The sequence below is a fragment of the Dipodomys spectabilis genome, unplaced genomic scaffold (assembly GCF_019054845.1).
Source record: "Dipodomys spectabilis isolate Male_0828 unplaced genomic scaffold, ASM1905484v1 ptg000039l, whole genome shotgun sequence".
Classification (NCBI taxonomy): Eukaryota; Metazoa; Chordata; class Mammalia; order Rodentia; family Heteromyidae; genus Dipodomys; species Dipodomys spectabilis.
This window is the reverse complement of record NW_024870716.1, coordinates 13,084,599-13,102,691: the sequence shown is the minus strand read 5'-3', so window position 1 is coordinate 13,102,691 and position 18,093 is coordinate 13,084,599. Positions and strand designations below refer to the sequence as shown.

At 41.8% G+C, this 18,093-nt stretch overlaps 1 protein-coding gene across 8 annotated transcripts in view; it reads left to right on the top strand.

Annotated features, from left to right (window-relative positions):
• Ccdc91 (coiled-coil domain containing 91) overlaps window positions 1-11,407 on the top strand; it is a 197,413-nt gene extending 186,006 nt beyond the window's left edge. For all 8 annotated transcript variants that reach the window (XM_042677627.1, XM_042677620.1, XM_042677623.1 and 5 more), the window contains one exon: window positions 10,301-11,407. In XM_042677627.1, coding sequence (XP_042533561.1) covers window positions 10,301-10,411 — 111 coding nt within the window. In that variant the 3' untranslated portion in view covers window positions 10,412-11,407. The remainder of the gene's footprint in view (window positions 1-10,300) is intronic.
• Window positions 11,408-18,093: the final 6,686 nt, after the last annotated feature.

Genomic DNA, 18,093 nt, shown 5'->3' with positions numbered 1-18,093 from the left:
TGAAGAGCCGAGGGACAGTGCCCAGGCCCAGATTTCAAGCCCCACAACTGACAAAAAAAAAAAAAATGTAATAATTGAAAACTGAGGAATAGAAGAATATGGGGTAGAGGCAAAGGAGAGGCAGTGGTGGACATAACAATATGAGAGAGCACAGTGGAGTTACTACAGAAGAGTGAAGGTCACTTGAGAAATAAAGAGCTTTTTTAAAAAAGAAAACATTCTGTATTTCTCACTGAGAAATACAGATACCTGCTGAGCTTTTTTGACCCATGGCCACACTGGCCACAGAGAACTGTCTGAGCTGTCCTCGGTGGTTAGTGCTGGGTCTGTCTGAGGGATGAAGTAATTCATCCCAGCTGGGGCTCCCCTGGGCCATAGTTGACATAGGCACCGCTTTGGAAGACTAGGCGGATGCACAGATGATTTTTTTTTAAGTCTGTGGTTGTTATAAACAGCAGCATCAGAGGGGTGGGGCTGCACCTCTATTTCTCAGCAGGCCAGACCTACTCTCTTAAGAACTCGTGGAAAGTGCCTAGCTTCCCTAACAGGTGGAGCTGATTGGGTTCCAGCCTCTATAGACAGAACAGGAACACATGGGCTATGCCAGGCACCAGTGGCTCACACCTGTAGAGCTAGCTACTCAGGAGGCTGAGATCTGAGGCTTGCTAGTTCCAAGCTATCCTGGGCAAGAAAGTCCATGAGATTCAGATCTCCAATTAACCACCAAAAATCCAGCAGTGGAAGTGTGGCTCAAGTGGTAGAATGCCAGACTTGAACAAAAACCCAGGGACAGCGCTTAGGGCCCTGAGTTCACTAGGGCCAGCATGAGAGGGGAGAGTGGAGAGATAACGTATTAGGTGGGACTACAAGCGTGATACTCATACTGGTAGTGCAGGAGCCTTCCTGTCCTCCTCCTTCAGCATCGCCAGGTGTATCCTCCCCTCATTGTTCAGTGTGTTAAAAATTTCAATCCGTCCATGTGCCATGCCCACACTGGGGCTCAGCTGGTCTCTGTCTCCCCCATCCCCACATTTCTGAGAGGTATAGAGCAGGCTTGCCCCAAAGCCCACAGCCTCATCAAAAACTGACAAGCCTTCCCCTCTTCAAGGAGCCAGGTAGGGCTCTGGAGCGTTGTAGATCTTCCTTCTCTGATGCCTGTGATTTGCTCCTTGCTCTTCTACTGTCCTGTCTCCTCCTGGATGAGTCCCAAAGCACTTCCTTTCTTCAGAACATAGCCTCTCCTCAATTGTCTGAGGATCAAAGCTATCCATCCCTTGTCTCTCCCCCCTCCACCTCAAGTTTGAATACTTGCATATACTGGCTGTCAGCAAACCTCCTCTCTTCCCCCTCTTCCCTCCCCTTCTCCCCTCCTCTTCACTCCCGCCCCTTATGTGTGTGTTGGTACTGGGGTCTGAATTCAGGGCCTCTCACTCTCACTTGAGTTTTTGCTCAAGGCTGGTACTCTACCATTTGAAACAGTCATCCACTTCTCTGTTTTCTTTGAAGAAGTAAAAAGCAATGAGATCACCGTGTGTCTGTGGCTGCTAGATTCTCATAAGGAGACTAGGGCAGAATATCTAAGTATAAAGAGAAGGTGATGACATTTCCCTTTCGAGTGGTGACAGTGAGCAGGTTTCAATGTATGCCCAGCTCTGTGTAACTATCTTGGTATTTCCCAATGACTTCACACTCTATAGGGTCTTTCATTTGGAGAAATCTGAAAAGAGATCAGCAAAACATCTTTACCTTTCATCCAAGCCTAATGAACCTGTACAGTAAATGAAGCCAGAAGTCATCCACATGGAATTTCTGTATGATAATTTGGTCGGCATTTGGTTCACCACACACCATTGACATTACTCGATCATTCCATTCCCTAACATAATGTCATTTGTTGAAGAAAAAAAAGACATTTGCTTGTTGCTTCAGATAGTAGATTGTAAGGGGGGGAGGAATCAGATTGCTTGTAACTGATTGTAGCCAGCTCACATGATTTATTTCCTAGCTCCCATGTTACAAATGATGCCAGGTAAAGATAGGTTACAAAAAGAAACTTAAGTAACATTTGCCAGATTTTCTCCTGAGCCTTTCTCATCTACCTACAAAATACGGTCTGGAAACAGGAAGTGTTAGACTACAGTAATGGTAGTGTTTCTGTGGGAATCTGTTTGCCCATTTGCTTTTGGAGAGGGGCCATAAAAATCACATTGAAGCCAAGTACCAGTGCCTCACGTCTGTAATTCTAGTTACTCAGGAGGCAGAGATCTAAAGATTGTGGTTTGAAGTCAGCCCAAGCAGGAAAGTCCATAAGATGGTTGGAGATGAGAATCTCCAGTTAATCACCTAGAAGCCTGAAGTGGAGCTGTGGCTCAAGTAGTAGAGTCCTGGCCTTGAGGAAAACAAAACAAAACTCGGGGACAGCACCCAGGCCCTGAGTTCAAGCCCCAGAATCAACACCAAAAACAAACAAACAAAAAAACTATCTGCTTTCTGTGGAATTGTTGGCTCTCCAGAAGTGCTCAGACCATTGCAGGCCAACATCTCTTTCAATGTCAGCAGTTAATGCTGAGATTATTGTTCCTGAATAATCTGTTAATTATTGGGATCACTTGTTCTGCGTGGTTTTGATCAGAATGTTTTAGTGCTATCCATTCACCCTAAAAAATATTTATTAATTTAAAGACATCTTTGTTCTGAAGAGATTCGTAACCACCTAAAATATGTGCACTGTAAAAAAATATTACCACCAGCAGAAAACAAGCATGGAGTCATGAGGGCGAATCTGTCGGCAAGTCGGTATGAATTCCTATGTGCCATGAGGTCATGTCTGCTCACTGAGCTGTTCTGCACCATCAGCTTGGAATTTCCTAGGGCAAAACTCCTAGCATATTTTATCCATGATAGTCACAATTTTAAGTTGATTTGGCGTCTTTAAATGTAAGGTAGGGAGAAAGAAAAGTGATTGCCAGTATAAGGAACAGAAATTTTCTGGTATACAAATACATTAAGGTATCTGTATAACCTAATTAATAGAATTATTTTATTTTTACTTATTGATGTATATAGATTCTTCTTGGGGAGATGAGATTCCATTGGTACCTTTTCAGCTCATAAACTACAACATCTTACCTCTATGAAAGTTTCAGTTTTATTAGTTTTCACATTTTGAACTTGTCCTCAAATCCTTGAGCCTGTAATAGAAAAGCTAAAATGTTCATTCCTGTTGTAATAGGATATATGCAGAGTATCAAATTGGTTCCTTTATCTTTTGACGTTTATATTTGTCTCCTTGTCTCGTTCTGCCTTGGTACTTTTATATTCTTATCACTTTCTATTTTTATAATTTTTTTTTGCCTGTCCTGGGGCTTGAACTCAGGGCCTGGGCAGTATCCCTGAGCTTCTTTTGCTCAAGGCTAGTGCTCTGCCACTTGAGCCATAGCACCACTTTCGGCTTTTTCTGTTTATGTGGCACTGAGGAATCGAACTCAGGGCTTCATGCATGCTAGGCAAGCATTCCCAGCCCTTATAATCTTATTTCTGACTTCCAGTAGTAGGCCAAAACAAGTCTGCTGAAGCTGTAGCAAACACATTCATGATAGTGGAAGAAGGAAAAATGCAGGGCAGAGAGGAAGAAGAGCAGATGTTACCAGCCCCACTTTTAAGGACTTCCCCTGAAGATCCCATCCAGTGACTTTGCACATTCTTTTGGCTAGCCTTGGGAACTTGCACGCTACTGTCAAAATTAAACCAAAGCTCCACTGTAAGAGGAAACAAAGAAAATATACATTGGAGAGGCAACTAACAGACCTTTCTGTAATCCAGGACTAAGGGCAAGTGTTTTTCATATGATCTTTGAGCAGGTGCTTGTACCATCTTTAGTCAGTAATATCCCAGTTTAGCTTTCTTTACTGAAAACAGTCCTCCTCCACTTGCGTACCAGAAGAGAGGCCTCCAACTTTTCTTCCATTTCTGCCTCCAGTCAGTCCAGGAGGATTGACCAAGATGGTGTTTTCTACTTGGCCCTTTGGCGCAGCAGATCAGATCTGGAATGTGACAGACATATTTTTTCAGTGGTCAGCCATAAAATCTGGAAGATGAAGAAGGGCAGCCCTGTTTTTCTTAAAAAGAACAAATAAATCTGTGCACAATAACTTCCATGTAATGAACGGCGGTTTTTTTTTTCTTCCACTCTTCAGTTTGGATGCAAAGAATTTAGAGTTTCTGATAGGAAATTGTATGCACCAGCTGTGCAGCATTCAGCCTTGTGTATACTTGGGCAGTTTGTGGGTAAGGGGAGGTGTACACACAGGCTGGTACTAGACCTTGACCTCAAGACCTTGTACGCTTGCTTAGCCTTTTACACTCAAGGCTAGCATTTACCACTTGAGCCACACCTCCACTTCTGGCCATACTTTCCTACCTAGGCTGGCTTTGAACCATCCGTGATCCTAAGATCTCAGCTTCCTGAGTATCTAGAATTACAGGTGTGAGCCATGGGAGCCTAGCTGAATCTACTGTTTATAAAGAGAAAACATCTTATGCCTTCATGGCTGCATCTAACAGGGCTTTCAGAACTGAGGTTAGGTTTTTGTGTTAGTGACTGCCAGAAACTGTGCAATGCCTCTAAGGCATAGCTAGCATTCTTGTCTAAGCAGGCAGTGGATACTAGGGCTTAGAAATCAGGCTTAGATGTCACACACACACTGCTGCTACTAGGGTAAATCATAACCTCTCTTTTCCTTAGTGACATTTATACAGTTATTAAAACTATAAAATATAGCCAGGCCCTACTTGAGTCTGGTGGTTCATGCTTGTAATCTAGCTACTAAAGAGTTTGAGATCTGAGGATCATAGTTTGAAGCCAACCCAGGCAGAAAAGTCCATGAGATGCTTACCTCCAATAAACTACTCAGAAAAGGCTGGAGGGCTGGGAAGATGGCTCAGTGGTAGAGTGCTTGCCTTACATGCATGAGGCCCTGGGTTCTTTACCTCAGCACCACATAAGCAGAAAAAGCCGGAAGTGGTGCTGTGGCTCAAGTGGTAGAGCGCTAGCCTTGAGCTGAAGAGCTGAGGGACAGCGCCCAGGCCCAGAGTTCAAGCCTCACAACTGACAAAAAGAAAAAAGAAAGAAAGAAAGAAAAGGCTGGAAGTGGTGCCGTGGCTCAAGTGGCAGAGAGCAAAAGAAGCTCAGGCACAGTGCGCAGGTCCTGAGTTCAGCCCCAGGATTGGCAAAACAAAAACAAACAAAAAATACCTATAAAATATGACAATACATGATAAAGGTTTCCCAGTGATGCCGGCTCTATATAACCCTTAGCCAAAAGACTGAGCTGGGCTGCACGAGTTACAATAAGAAAAAACAAATGTGGCTTTCATCCTGGGATCTGCTTTGCTTTCTTGGTGCATGCATTCTGGCTGTCTGGGGGGGGGGGGGGGGCGGGCGGGCGTGCGTGTGCGCACACACACACACACACACACACACACACACACATGCATGCCACCAGTTCTGGAACTTGAAGTCAGTGCCTGCGTGCACTGAATGTTCAAGGCTAGCTAGCACACTACTACTTGAGCCACAGCTCCACTTCCAGCTTTATTAGAGTAGTTTCTTGGAGATAAGAGTCTCACAAACTTTCGTGCATGAACTGACTTTGAACTGAGATCCTTAGATGTCAACCTCCTGAGTAGCTGGGGTTGCAGGCATGAACCACCAGTGCCCTTCTCCATTTAAGGAATTTAAAGGCAATGTAGGACCAGGTACCTTGAAGGGGGGGGGGGGGGGGTTGTAGGGTTGAGAGAGATGAGGGAGAACAATGGAAAGGGTGACATTGATCTAGCTCTAGGTACATTGTATTCACAAACGGACTTGTGAGGAGAGGGGAGGGGGAAGGAGGAGAGAAGAGAAGAGGAAGGGAGAAAAAGAAGGAAGGAAAAGAAAGACGGAAGGAAGGAAAGAAAGAGAAAAAAGTGAGAGAGAGGAGAGAGAAAGAGGGAAAAGGAACAGGAAAAGAGGAAAAGAAGGAAGGAAGATAAGAACCTGAGAAGTTGTGGAATTTTCTTGCTACTTCAAAGTAAGATTGACTTTAAATTGGTATAAAAGTCAAACAGAAAGGAAATGGGGGGGTGGGAATGTGGCTTAGTGATAGAGTGCTTACCTCATGCATGAAGCCCTGGGTTCGATTCCTCAATACCATATAAACAGAAAAAGCCAGAAGTGGCACTGTGGCTCAAGTGGTAGAGTGCTAGCCTTGAGTAAAAGAAGCTCAGGGACAGTGCCCAGGCCCTGAGTTTAAGCCCCAGGTCTGGCAAAAAAAAAAAAAAAAGGAGGAATTGTCTAGAATTCTTTGGCTGAGGGCATTCTTTTTTGGTGGTTTGTTTTTGTTTGTAGTTATTCGGGACACTTTGCAAGATCTCTGAGAAGTAAAACAGTTATGATGAGAACTCTTCTCAAATTCATTGAGTTGTCATAGTGATGCTTAATAAGAAAAAGTCTATACTACTTTTGCAGTCTGTACTAACAATCACAGCACCTCCACAGGGCCCAGGCTACCTGGCCCAGTGTTGCTAAGTTGTTATGTCCCACAGGACTGAGTATGCAGTAGAGTCTGGGGTACAGTCATTTATTCTGTCCAGAAGATTTAATGGTAGATAGAAATGTGCCTCTCCATTCCCCAGGGGAGTCTGTGGTAGTTTAGGATAAAATGGCACAACTACCCAAATATGTACAGCTTCCTTTAGGTGGCTCAGAGACTTTTCCTTCCCTGAGACATCTTAAACAAAAACAAACAATGAGAGCACAGTCCTTTAGTTGTGGCCAGTGGGGTTTAAGATACTTTATACTCATGTCTCATTTAGTTCAAAGAGCATCTGTAATTCATCTTGTACTCGATGGAAAGTTACACAGCTCTTTTGTTGCTGTTGTTGTTTGATAATGTGACATTCTTGAGCTATCAACATTGATGTAGAATATAATTTGACAAGTGTGCTGGGTCCTGATGGAGCATCAAGGGTGAGCCAGCAAAAGTTCACAGTACATTAGTCCTAAGTGTTCTCAAGGTCAGGGTCAAGGCACTGGCATTGCTTTCATGCAAACCACTGCCCAGACTGCACTGGGTCTTTCAGAGTCTGACTGGTTCTAAACATGTATTTTATGTAACACTAATTACCCTGAAATTGTCTCAAAATCCCTTTCCACATGATTTACAATACTATTCCCAGAGAGGGCAATTTCATGACCAAGCTACAGCTTTACCTACAGGGGAGCCCGCTCACATCAAATTTACTTACCTGAAAATATGAACAAAAGACTCTTTTAAGAGAAAAAACTTACGGGGGGTGAGTGTAACCAGCAACAAAACAGGTACTAGAGGCCAGGTTGCTAGTGGATCATGTCTGTAATCCTAACTATGAGGCTGAGATCTAAGGATTGAGGTTTGAAGCCAGCTTGGGCAGGTAAGTTCCTAAGACGATTAGCACCAATTAACCACCAAAAAGCCAGAAGCGGAGGTGTGACTCAAGTTGTAGAATGCCAACCTTGAGTGAAAAAACTCAAGAACTAGGACCAGTGCACGTGTATACACACACAAAAAAAAATGATGCAAGACAACCTTCATTAATACAGCACATAATATCGCAATTTTATTAAGGTTCACTGATGAGAGAGGGAAGCTTGGCACAGTTTAACACCAAGGTTGAAAATTTGGTCTGATATCAGTTATAGCTGCTATCTAGCTTTTGTAAAACAAGATCATAAAATTAAGATATGTACAATGTAGGTTGGAAAAGTAATATTAGTAAACCTGATACTTTCATAACTATCAGAATATTTTGCTTGTAGAAGTTCAGCAGTTATTGATAAAACCCTTAGTACTTAATATAACAGAAAAAAGGTGTATGTGGGCACGTATATTTATTTTAAAAATAATACATCACACTAGGCACTTGTGGCTCATGCCTGTAGAATCCAGGCTCCAACAAACTGAGATCAAAGCCAACTCAGGCAAGAAAATCCATGAGACTCTTATCTCCAATTAATCAGCAAAAAACTGGAAGTAGAAGTATGGCTCAAGTGGTAAAGCACCAGCCTTGAGCAAACAGCACAAACATACACACACATACACACAAATAGGTGTTTTAAGAAATGAACATTATTTTTAATGAACAGCGCATTAAAATGAGGCCGATTACATTTTATTGGCTGATTACTTTTTATTGCTCTTTAGACAGGTGTATCCTTCATATTGCATTCTTGTGGCTGAGAAATACTAGCTAAGGACAAAATATGTGTGTGTGTGTTTCCTTTTTGGTGCTGGTACTGGGATTTGAATTCGAGGCCTTGTGCTCTCACTTGTTCTTTGTTTTTGCTCAAGGCTGGTGCTCCATCACTTGAGCTATACCTCTAACTGCCAGCTTCGTGCTGGTTAACTGGAGATAACTGGAGTCGCTCAGATTTGCCTTACCAGGCTGGCTTTGAACCATGATCCTGGATCTCATCCTCCTGCGTAGACAAGATTACAGATCTGAGCCACCAGCTCCCACATGAGTACATATTGATCATTTTGACATGTAAGCCACACATGTAGAATTAAGGCCTATTCCAACAAGGGCAAGCAGTTGAATATTTTGCCAGAATTGTTCTTGACTCGGGAAAAGGATATGGTCTTGTCTAAACAGAAATATTTAGAGATCAAGAATTAGCCAGGAACATAGACTTGAGATACTTGCTTCATAAAGAAAAATCTGGTGTCACGTAATCACACTCGCTTCTCTCAGCCTTACGTGCTACGTCTGGGCAGAGCTGCGAAATTCGCCCAGCTTCCTCTCTCCCCATACAGAGAGCCTACATTATCAAATTGCATGTACACTTTTTGAGCATGTGTTCATTGAATGGATTTTTACCTTCAAAGAGTAATTGGGAGGCCCAGGGAGTGATGAGAAATGAACCTTGACAGCTTCATGAAACCAAAAGTGATGTGAATATCACCTTATAGTCAGTAATTCAGATGACTTGTGTGTGTGTGTGTGTGTGTGTGTGTGTGTGTGTGTGTGTGTGTGTGTGTGTGTGTGTGTGCATTCTAGAGATTGGACTCAAAGCCTTTTCCTTAAGGCTGGTTGCTCTACCACTTGAGATATACCTCCACTTCTAGCTTTTTGGTGGTTAATTGGAGATAAGAGTCAGACTTTTTTGCCTAGACTGGCTTCAATCAGTGATCCTAGCCTCCCACTAGCTAGGCATGAGTCACCATGACTTTAACCTATGTGACTTTAACACAAACAAGAGAAGAAATTAGAATATTTAAATAGAAACTTGTCACATTTTTATCTTTACATATCTATTCTTCAAAGAATATTCCTTTTGGATACTAAATCCATACTATCTTTAACATCCAAAATTCTAGATTTGTGTGTGTGTGTGTGTGTGTGTGGTGTGTGTGTGTATGTGTGTGTGTGTGTGTGTGTGTGTGTGTAGTATAGTGTAGTGTAGTGTAGTGTACACAGGTACTGGGGCTTAAACTGAGGGTCTGTGAGCTGTCTTTTAGCTTTTTTGCAAGGCGGGAGCTCTACCACTTGATTCATACCTCTACTTCTGGCTTTTTGCTGGTTAATTGAAGAATCTCATGGACTTTCCTGCCCAAGCTGGCTTTAAGCCACAATCCTTAGATCTCAGCCCTCTGAGTAGCTAGAATTATACTCCTGAACCATAGCATCCAGCTAAATCAAGCATTCTTATACCCCTACATTTTCTAAAAATCATTCTGATCTCGTATATTAACATCTGTGTTCCCGAAAATCAAAATCAGTTACTAAAACAAATTTTTGTGCTAGTCCTGGGTCTTGAACCCATGGGCTGGCCATTGTCCCTGAACTTTTTTGCTCAAGACTGGCACTCTACAACTTAAGCCACAGCACTACTTCCAGCCCCCCCTTTTTTTTTTTTCTTTTTGGTGGTTAATTGGAAATGAGTCTTCTCAGACTTTTCCTGCCTAGGCTGACATTGAACTGTGATCCTTAGATCTGAACCTCCTGGGAGGCTAAGATTACAGGTGTGAGAAACCGGTGCCCCACTCAAAATGATTTATTAAATTTTGAATGGTGACCCATCCTCTTGTGTTAGATGCTAGGCCAGAAATAATGACTTTATTTTTGCCTAGTTGAAAGCCTTATTTGGCTTTCTAAATTATCTCATTTGAAAATGTTGGTCTAACTTTTCATTGACATCATATTCTCTACCTCTTATCAGATTTCTTTTTTATTTTCTCTCTCTCTCTCTTTCTCTTTCTATCTTTAAACAAATCAACAGCTTGATCAAGTCATTCGCCAAAGAAGCCTGTCCAGCTTGGAGCTATTCCTGTCCTGCGCACAGAAACAGCTGAGTGCCCTGATTGCCACTGAGCCCAGTGACATTGAGTAGAGACATGGTGTGTTCACCTCGCCTGGCACTGACCTCTCAAATACATGCTGTGAGTGTAAAGATGCTCTTGTTCTTTCTTCACACCTCCCAGCATTAGTTCCCATCCAAGGATACATCAGAACAACATTTACAGGAACTTATCAAGGAATCTAATTTATTTTCTCAATGTTTTCTCTTCCCACCCTATTATTTTATTATTAGTAGTAACAGCAGCAGAGTATAGTATGACCCCAAATCAATGAAAAAGTGCCACATTCTCAAAAGTCACACTAGCTTTACAGTCATGTAAAGTTGTGTCAACTCAGAAGTCATGTAAACTTTACAATGCGGTAGAGTCATGTAAACTTTGCAGGCTTCAGTACCCCATTTGCTCTGTATTTTGCAAAAGGAATAAGGATCTTGATTGTTTCGGGATGATTTCTGAGAAAACGCTAAATTGTATTTACTTGATTTTAAGGATAGAAATAGCATGGATTTCAGCACCTATTTATCTGTGCTACTGGCATATAAAATGCTGATATAATAGATAATAATTCTGATTACCCTAACCTCTTTTCTGCAATTGTATCTATATGTATATTTGTTGTTCTGCTAAAAACATCATGCAAATAAAATACTGAAGATTGTAATTTCAGCTATGATCTGACATATCAATTAAACTCACCAAGTGGGTCTATTTCCTGTGGGTTTGCTTTGCAAAGGCTCTATTAATCCATGACCGGTTCTGTTTTAAGTTGAACTGAAAACTTAATCTTTGAGAATAGAACTCACACATTTATGGGAATGCAGTTCAAATACAGGATATATGAAATCTTTTCAGAATGTTAATTCATGAGCATTGTGCTTCAATACAAAATCATGAGTATTTTTAACATCAAAATGTCAATGAAATGTATGTATGCAGATGTCATCTTATTTTCTGAAGTGCTTCTAATTTCAAGGGCTTTGTACTTTTCTGGGATTTCTCAGTGTAATAAAAAGGAACTCCAAAAACTTTGGTTAATCTTATTCCTTTTTTTCCCCCAATTCTTCCTTTTCTTTTCACTTATTTTCCTTTCTCAAAAATACTCACATATTATGATGCTTTTACAAACACCCCCCAAAGTGCTTGAAATATTTACCAAGAATCTTTAACTGTTAAAAACAACTTGGTTTTCTCTTAGAAATTTAATTAAAGTTTAAAGCAAGTCATTAACTTGAATTGCAACTTAGTAAAGGAGAAAGCTTTAAATTCAGTCCAACTCTAGTAGATAAGCCATTGTGCGCCATGGTTCACAAAGCACTTGTCATCCTTATCAACAAATGATAGGACAACTTTACAAGTTGCTCACATGTGACTTAGCTGGGTATAAACATACAAGGCTGCCAAAGGACTAGAGAACATAGACTTACGTCAAGAGACTTCCTAGTCTGTACCTTCCTCCACCTTTTACTACCACAGTTATTTTTCTTATTCCCTTTGGTTAATTTTTGTGTGTGGGTGCTAGAACTTGAACTTGGAACCTCAAGCTTTCCTTCAGCTTTGTCACTCAAGGCTGGTACCCTGCTCCTTGAACCACTGCGCCACTTCTGCCTTTTTGCTGGTTAATTTGGAGATAAGAGTCTCATGGATTTTCCTTTCCGGGCTGACCTCAATCCATAGTCTTCAGATCTCCACCTCCTAAATGTCTTGGATTACAGGTATGAGCCATTAGCACCCTGTTCATTTAGGGGTTTTTTTGGATGATATAACAACTTTTAAACTTTGTAGTGTAGTAGTGTATTTTCATTAGTGGATGGGATGTATATCTGCTCTGAGCTGAGCATTTTCACATATTAATGTCACCAGCCTGTGAATGGAGATGCATAGATCCCTATTTGTTTATCAAGTAGATAAGGTTTCTTCTTGCCTATAATGACAGGGTGAGATTGGGGGTTAGGCCTAGTACTTTGAACATGTAGTTAGTCCTGTTCTTTCTAATACCCTGTAGGCTAAATCATTGCTCCATGAGAGAATGTCTATTACCTACAAACTCAAGTTTCTGTTTTCTCAATGATGTGGTAGAAATAGACCTTTTTGTGAAGAGTTAAGCAAGTCTCCACTTCCACGTAGTAGACCATGTGATATTTCCTTCCATGGGTGGAGTGTTAACTAGTCCTCCTCTGGAGATGACGTACAGTGGACAACAGCAGTGGACAGGCATGTGTGCCCATGCTCCTCTGTGGCGTCACCCTGGCTAGCCGATGTGCTGCTGAGCCTCCTGTGAAAACCAAATGGTAAGTTGCCCACCCGACTTTATCCCAGAGAGAGAGAGGAACCTGTGCTTCTGACGTCAGGAGCCCTGCTTCCTGCTTCTCTTTCTAACTCTTGAATACTAGCAGATAGATAGGGTACCTTAGTGCCACTGACATTTTTCCTAAGCCAGCCAGAGCTGGCTCTATTGTATGCTACCAAAAAAGAAAAAAAAAACAAAAAACCATCAATGAAGGCATTCCAGCCTAGAATCCCATCCATCACCCCGGACACTAGACGATGGTTAGTTCTTCATTCCTCCAGCACACTAATCCACATGCAAAGTGGAAACAGCCTTTGATTTATTTTAAGGAATGTTAAATAGAAGTGGACCAAAGTCTGTTGTCTAACAAAACCATGCAAATCATAGATACCCAAAACTATGAACAAACAGTTCCCAACTCAGGAGTGTTCTGCCCCTCCAAGTTTGGAGTTGTGGTTTCAGCCACGTTTCCTACATGCTGATTCACGTTACAAGTCAGAGGAGGCGAAATACCGCCCTGTGCCTCTGTCAGACGACTGAGTCAGGAATCCACAATTAAAAGGCCTTTTGATTGTCTTTAGTTTATTTTGTTTGTAATTTCACAAACTAAATGGAATTAGGAAAGTGCTATCTGTGTTTAAACAATTAAAAACAACAAATAGTACTCGTTGGAAAAAATAGATTTTTGCATATTGAATTCTGAATTAAAAAAAAAGTAAAAGCCTGTTGAACATTTTTTAAATGCTCAAGAGAAGAGAGAGGGCTTGGGATCCGAGGTCAGAACCTCTCACGCACGAGGAAACACCCCACTGTGTCTCCAAAGACTACTGCTGAACATTGTAGCTCACTCGTATAATTCTAACTCAGGAGGCTGAGATCTGAGGATCATGGTTTGAAGTCAGTCCAGACAGAAAATCCCTGAGACTCTTATCTCCAATTAACCACTCCAAAAGTCAGAAGTGGAGCTGTGGCTCAAGAGGTAAGTGCCAGCCTTGAATAGAAGGCTAAGGCACCTTATCTAGAACTTGAGTTCAAGCCCCAGTGCTGGCACAAGAGGAAAAAAGAAAAGATCTCTAAGAAGCAGCAGAAAACAGAAGCTTGGCTCTGCCACCCACTTTTCATCATCATTGCCAGTATCACAGGGAGTCAGGAGAAGCAAGAGAGAGAATACCTAGGACTGCTGGACTCCTCCGCTCCAGTTCATTAATCAAAAACTAAACACATTTTTCATATACTCAGTCCTTCCACCCTTTTTGTAACAGTCTAGGGTCTTGAACTCATGGTCTTAGGCTTTCACTTGACTTTTTTTCTGCTCAAAGCTGGTACTCCATCACTTGAGCCATACCTCTACATCTGTTTTTCTGGTGTTTCATTGGAGATAAGAGTCTCATGGACTTTCCTGCCTGGACTGGCTTTAAACCACAATCCTCAGATCTCAGCCTCCTGAGTAGCTAAGATTATAGGCGTGAGCCACCAACTAGTGCCTGGTAAGTTTTCAGAAATTTTGATGATTTAGAAAAGGCTGGTTCGATGAAGGATTATTCAAGATTATTTAGGACCTCTTCAATTCATGATTGATTAGCTGATCAGTTAATTGAAGACATAGTGATGTCAATCATATTGATTGACTTAGATCTCTATGAGCTCAGTTGTGTCTTAGGTGGTTGCTAGAGGTGAAATGCTTTCAGAACAATAGAAACAACAGCTCTCTTTAGGAGGAAGAAGACAAAAAGTAAGAAGGCAAATTATAAATGATAGTAACAATTATTAGGTACTACATTGGAAGTTCAGTCCATACTGATGGTAGCTGACAGGAGAATGGATGCTTTGGAGGAAAAGAAAACAAAACCTAAGCAAAGAAAATCCTCCAGCTCTTTCCTGTTGTTTACATATACCAGTGACTGACACAGAATAGCTGATCAGGAGGCTGAGAACTAAGGATCATGGTTCAAAACCAGCCCAGGCGGAAAAGTTCATGAGATTCTTATAGAAGTGGAGGTGTGGGTGAGGTGTGGAAGAGCACCAGCCTTGAGTGAAAAAGGCAAGAAAGAGTGTGAGGCCCTGAGTCCAAACTCCAAAAAATAATTAAATAAATTCTGAACATGCTAAAATGAATTTGTATTTCCAAATACTACTAGAATGAGTAAATTACATTGATGCAGATGTGCTATTCAAATGCAAATTCATAGGATGCTCTGAGAAAGTTCATGGAGAGGAGCATTTGGGATATGCTGCATGTGAACGCACCCAGAGGTTCCAGGAAGTGCCAGGTCCTGAGCGAATCTGATGGATCCCCGTCATGTTAGAGTTCCCTTACACAAGAGGGGATGCAGACTTGTGCAGAGCTTAACAGACTCCTGTCATCACCACAGCCCAGTAGTAGGAGCTGAGAGATAGCAGCTCAAAGCAGAGCAACATGGGTGCATATGCTGGTGATACATATCCAGTATCAATAGCTAATAGGCTTCAGAAATCCCTTCTGATTTCAAAATGTGGTCCACACAACTTGTTTTGAGAAATACACAGAAATCAAGAAACAAACTCAACTCAAAGGTAGGAAAATTTGAGTCATTCCTGGCACCGATTCTATTCTCAGAAGTCTGGAAGCTGACTTGAAAAGGGAGGGGGGAGGAGAAGAAGCCACAGAATGTACAAATCGCTGACTTCAACACAGCTCAGATACTGAACCAGATTATAGAAAATTCCTTGTGGCAAGATATGTATGTAATGAGTTGTGAGTTTTTGCCCCTTGAGACGGTTTTTCTTGAAACGCTAGTAAGCACTGGACACCAAAACGATTTTTTTCTAAATTGTTTTCAATTTTTTGTATGTATTCCAAATCTTTCAAAAATGTAAATGCCTGGACTCTATAAAAACATTAAATATTTAGTGATTCGACTTCTAAGTATATAGTTTTGTCTTAGTCTTAAAATTTCATGTAAGAATTTTCCAGGCAAACTCATGGTTTTGTGACATCTTTTAAAAAGTTAAAAATAACCATCAAGATTTTGTCTTTTTTTATACTTTCCTCTTTTTTCTCATAAACAAGGGGAAACATCTTTCTTTTTTTTTTTTTGTCGGTCGTGGGGCTTGAACTCTGGGCCTGGGCGCTGTCCCTCAGCTCTTCAGCTCAAGGCGAGCGCTCTACCACTTGAGCTACAGTGCCACTTCCGGTTTTCTTGTGGTTTATTGGAGATAGGAGTCTCACGGTCTCTCCTGCCTGGGCTGGCGTTGAACCGCGATCCTCAGATCTCAGCCTCCTGAGTAGCTAGGATTACAGGCGTGAGCCACCAGCGCCCGGCAAGGGGAAACATCTTTCATACTGTACTAAATTAAAACTTGCACACTACTGACGAGTATAGGAAATGAGATAACTAACAAGTCTGAAATTTTAGAAAACTCTGGTCCACTTGAGTCTAAGCAATCTTGATAACCAGCCACAGCCACTGAGATACAAATCTGTTCACTTTCAGACAAACAAAACCCTCCCAACAACATGCCTTGAAGGTTCTACTGAATATAAATTCTCTGCAGCAGGGGACAGTGGCTCACACCTATAATCTTAACTTCTCAAAAGACTGAGAACTAAGGACCACAGCTCAAAGGCAGGAGAGTCTCCAATTGACCATCAAAAAGCAGGCTATTCCTGGGGCTTGAACCCAGGGCATGGTGCTTTCCCTTTTATGTTCAAGGCCAGCGCTCTACCACTTGAGCCACAGCACCACTTCCAGCTTTTGTTTTTCAGTAGCTAATTGAAGATAAGGATCACTCCAACTTTCTGGCCTGGGCTGGCTTTGAGCTGCCATCTTCAGTTCTCAGCCCCCTTAGTAGCTGAGATCACTGGTACTTGGCTAGTTTCTCTTTTTATTTTCTCTATATGATTGATGGTTCTATGGCTTTCAATATTTCCCATAAAGTGAAGACCACCAGGTTTGTGTCTCCACCCACCTTCTCTCTTCTTCCTTCCAGAGTTCTGTACACAATGACCTACTGGGTGTTCCTACTTACCTGTGGCACTTGGCACATCAGAACAGCACTCCCATCTCACTCCACCTGCCATCCAGAGGTCTTTCCCTAGTGTCTGTGTTAGACTGCAGGATCACCTCTGATCTACTCCTGAGTAGATCTCTCCTAAGTCTTTCAATCTACTTTTTTTTTAATATATGTTGCCAGTGCTGGGCCTAGGTGCTGTCTCTTAGCTTTTTTTCACTCAATGTTGGCAATCTGCCACTTCCAACTTTTGGCTGGTCAATTAATTGGAAATAAGGGTCTCAGGGACTTTCTTGTATGGGCTGGCTTTGAACCTCAAACCTCAGATCTCAGCCTCCTGAATAGCTGGGATTAGAGGTATGAGCCACCGATGCCTAGTTCAGCTTGGATTTTTAAGAGCATCCATGATTTTCTTTCTTATTTTTATTTTTTGTTTTGTGCTAGTTCTGGGGCTTGAACTAAGCTTGAGCACTATCCCTGAGCTTTTATTTCCGTGCCCCCCCCCCCCCCCAAGTCTACTGCTTTACCACTTGAGCCACAGCTCCACTTCTGTTTTCTGGTGGTTAATTGGAGATAAAAGTCTTACGATTTTCCTGCCTGGGCTGGCTTTAACCACATACCATCCTCAGATCTCAGCCTCCAGAGTAGCTAAGACTACAGGAATGAGCCACAGGTGCCTAGCTCATTTGACTTTTGAAATATATCTCACACAAATGATGCCAATGGTGTTTCTTAGCACTAAGCTCCAGGTATTACCTCTTGGCAAGTAGATTATGCTGAGTGATGCCCATCCTAGGCAGGATTGAAGTTGGGGCAACAATGTGGGAAAATCACTTTCCTGAGCCAAATTCCATTTAATGGATATTTTTTAACTTGTTGTTGAAAGATTGGCATTCCACAGCTCAAGGAAATCAACACATCTTCAACACAGTGATTTAACATGCAGTCCCATGACCTAACAGAACATACCTGGCTAAAATGTCAAGAAATCAAAATATTACTAGCTAATAGAATGTAACAGTGGAGAGTCTTCCAGATTCTTCCAGAAGACTAATCTTAATCTTTTCCCACTCTGTAATTCCCTAAGGGAAGTCAATCAGTCCAAATCAATGCCTTGATGGAATTTGGGGCATTATGGTTTTACAGTTTCACAGAGGAAAGCAAGGAGAGCTGAATGAGGTCATTTCTAAATTTTCTTCGAAATTTAATGAATTTTATTTGGTCATGAATTTAATTCAGTCACAGAGCATACGCCATGCTCCAGCCTGGTGCTGGTGGCTCATGCCTGTAATGCCAGCTACTCAGCTGGCTGAGATCTGAGGATTATGGGTTTGAATTCAACACAGGGAGACACATCTTTGAGACTCTCCAGTGATCCAGCAGAAGGACAGAAGTGGAGCTATGGCTCAAGCAGAGCAACAGACCTTGAGCAAAAAA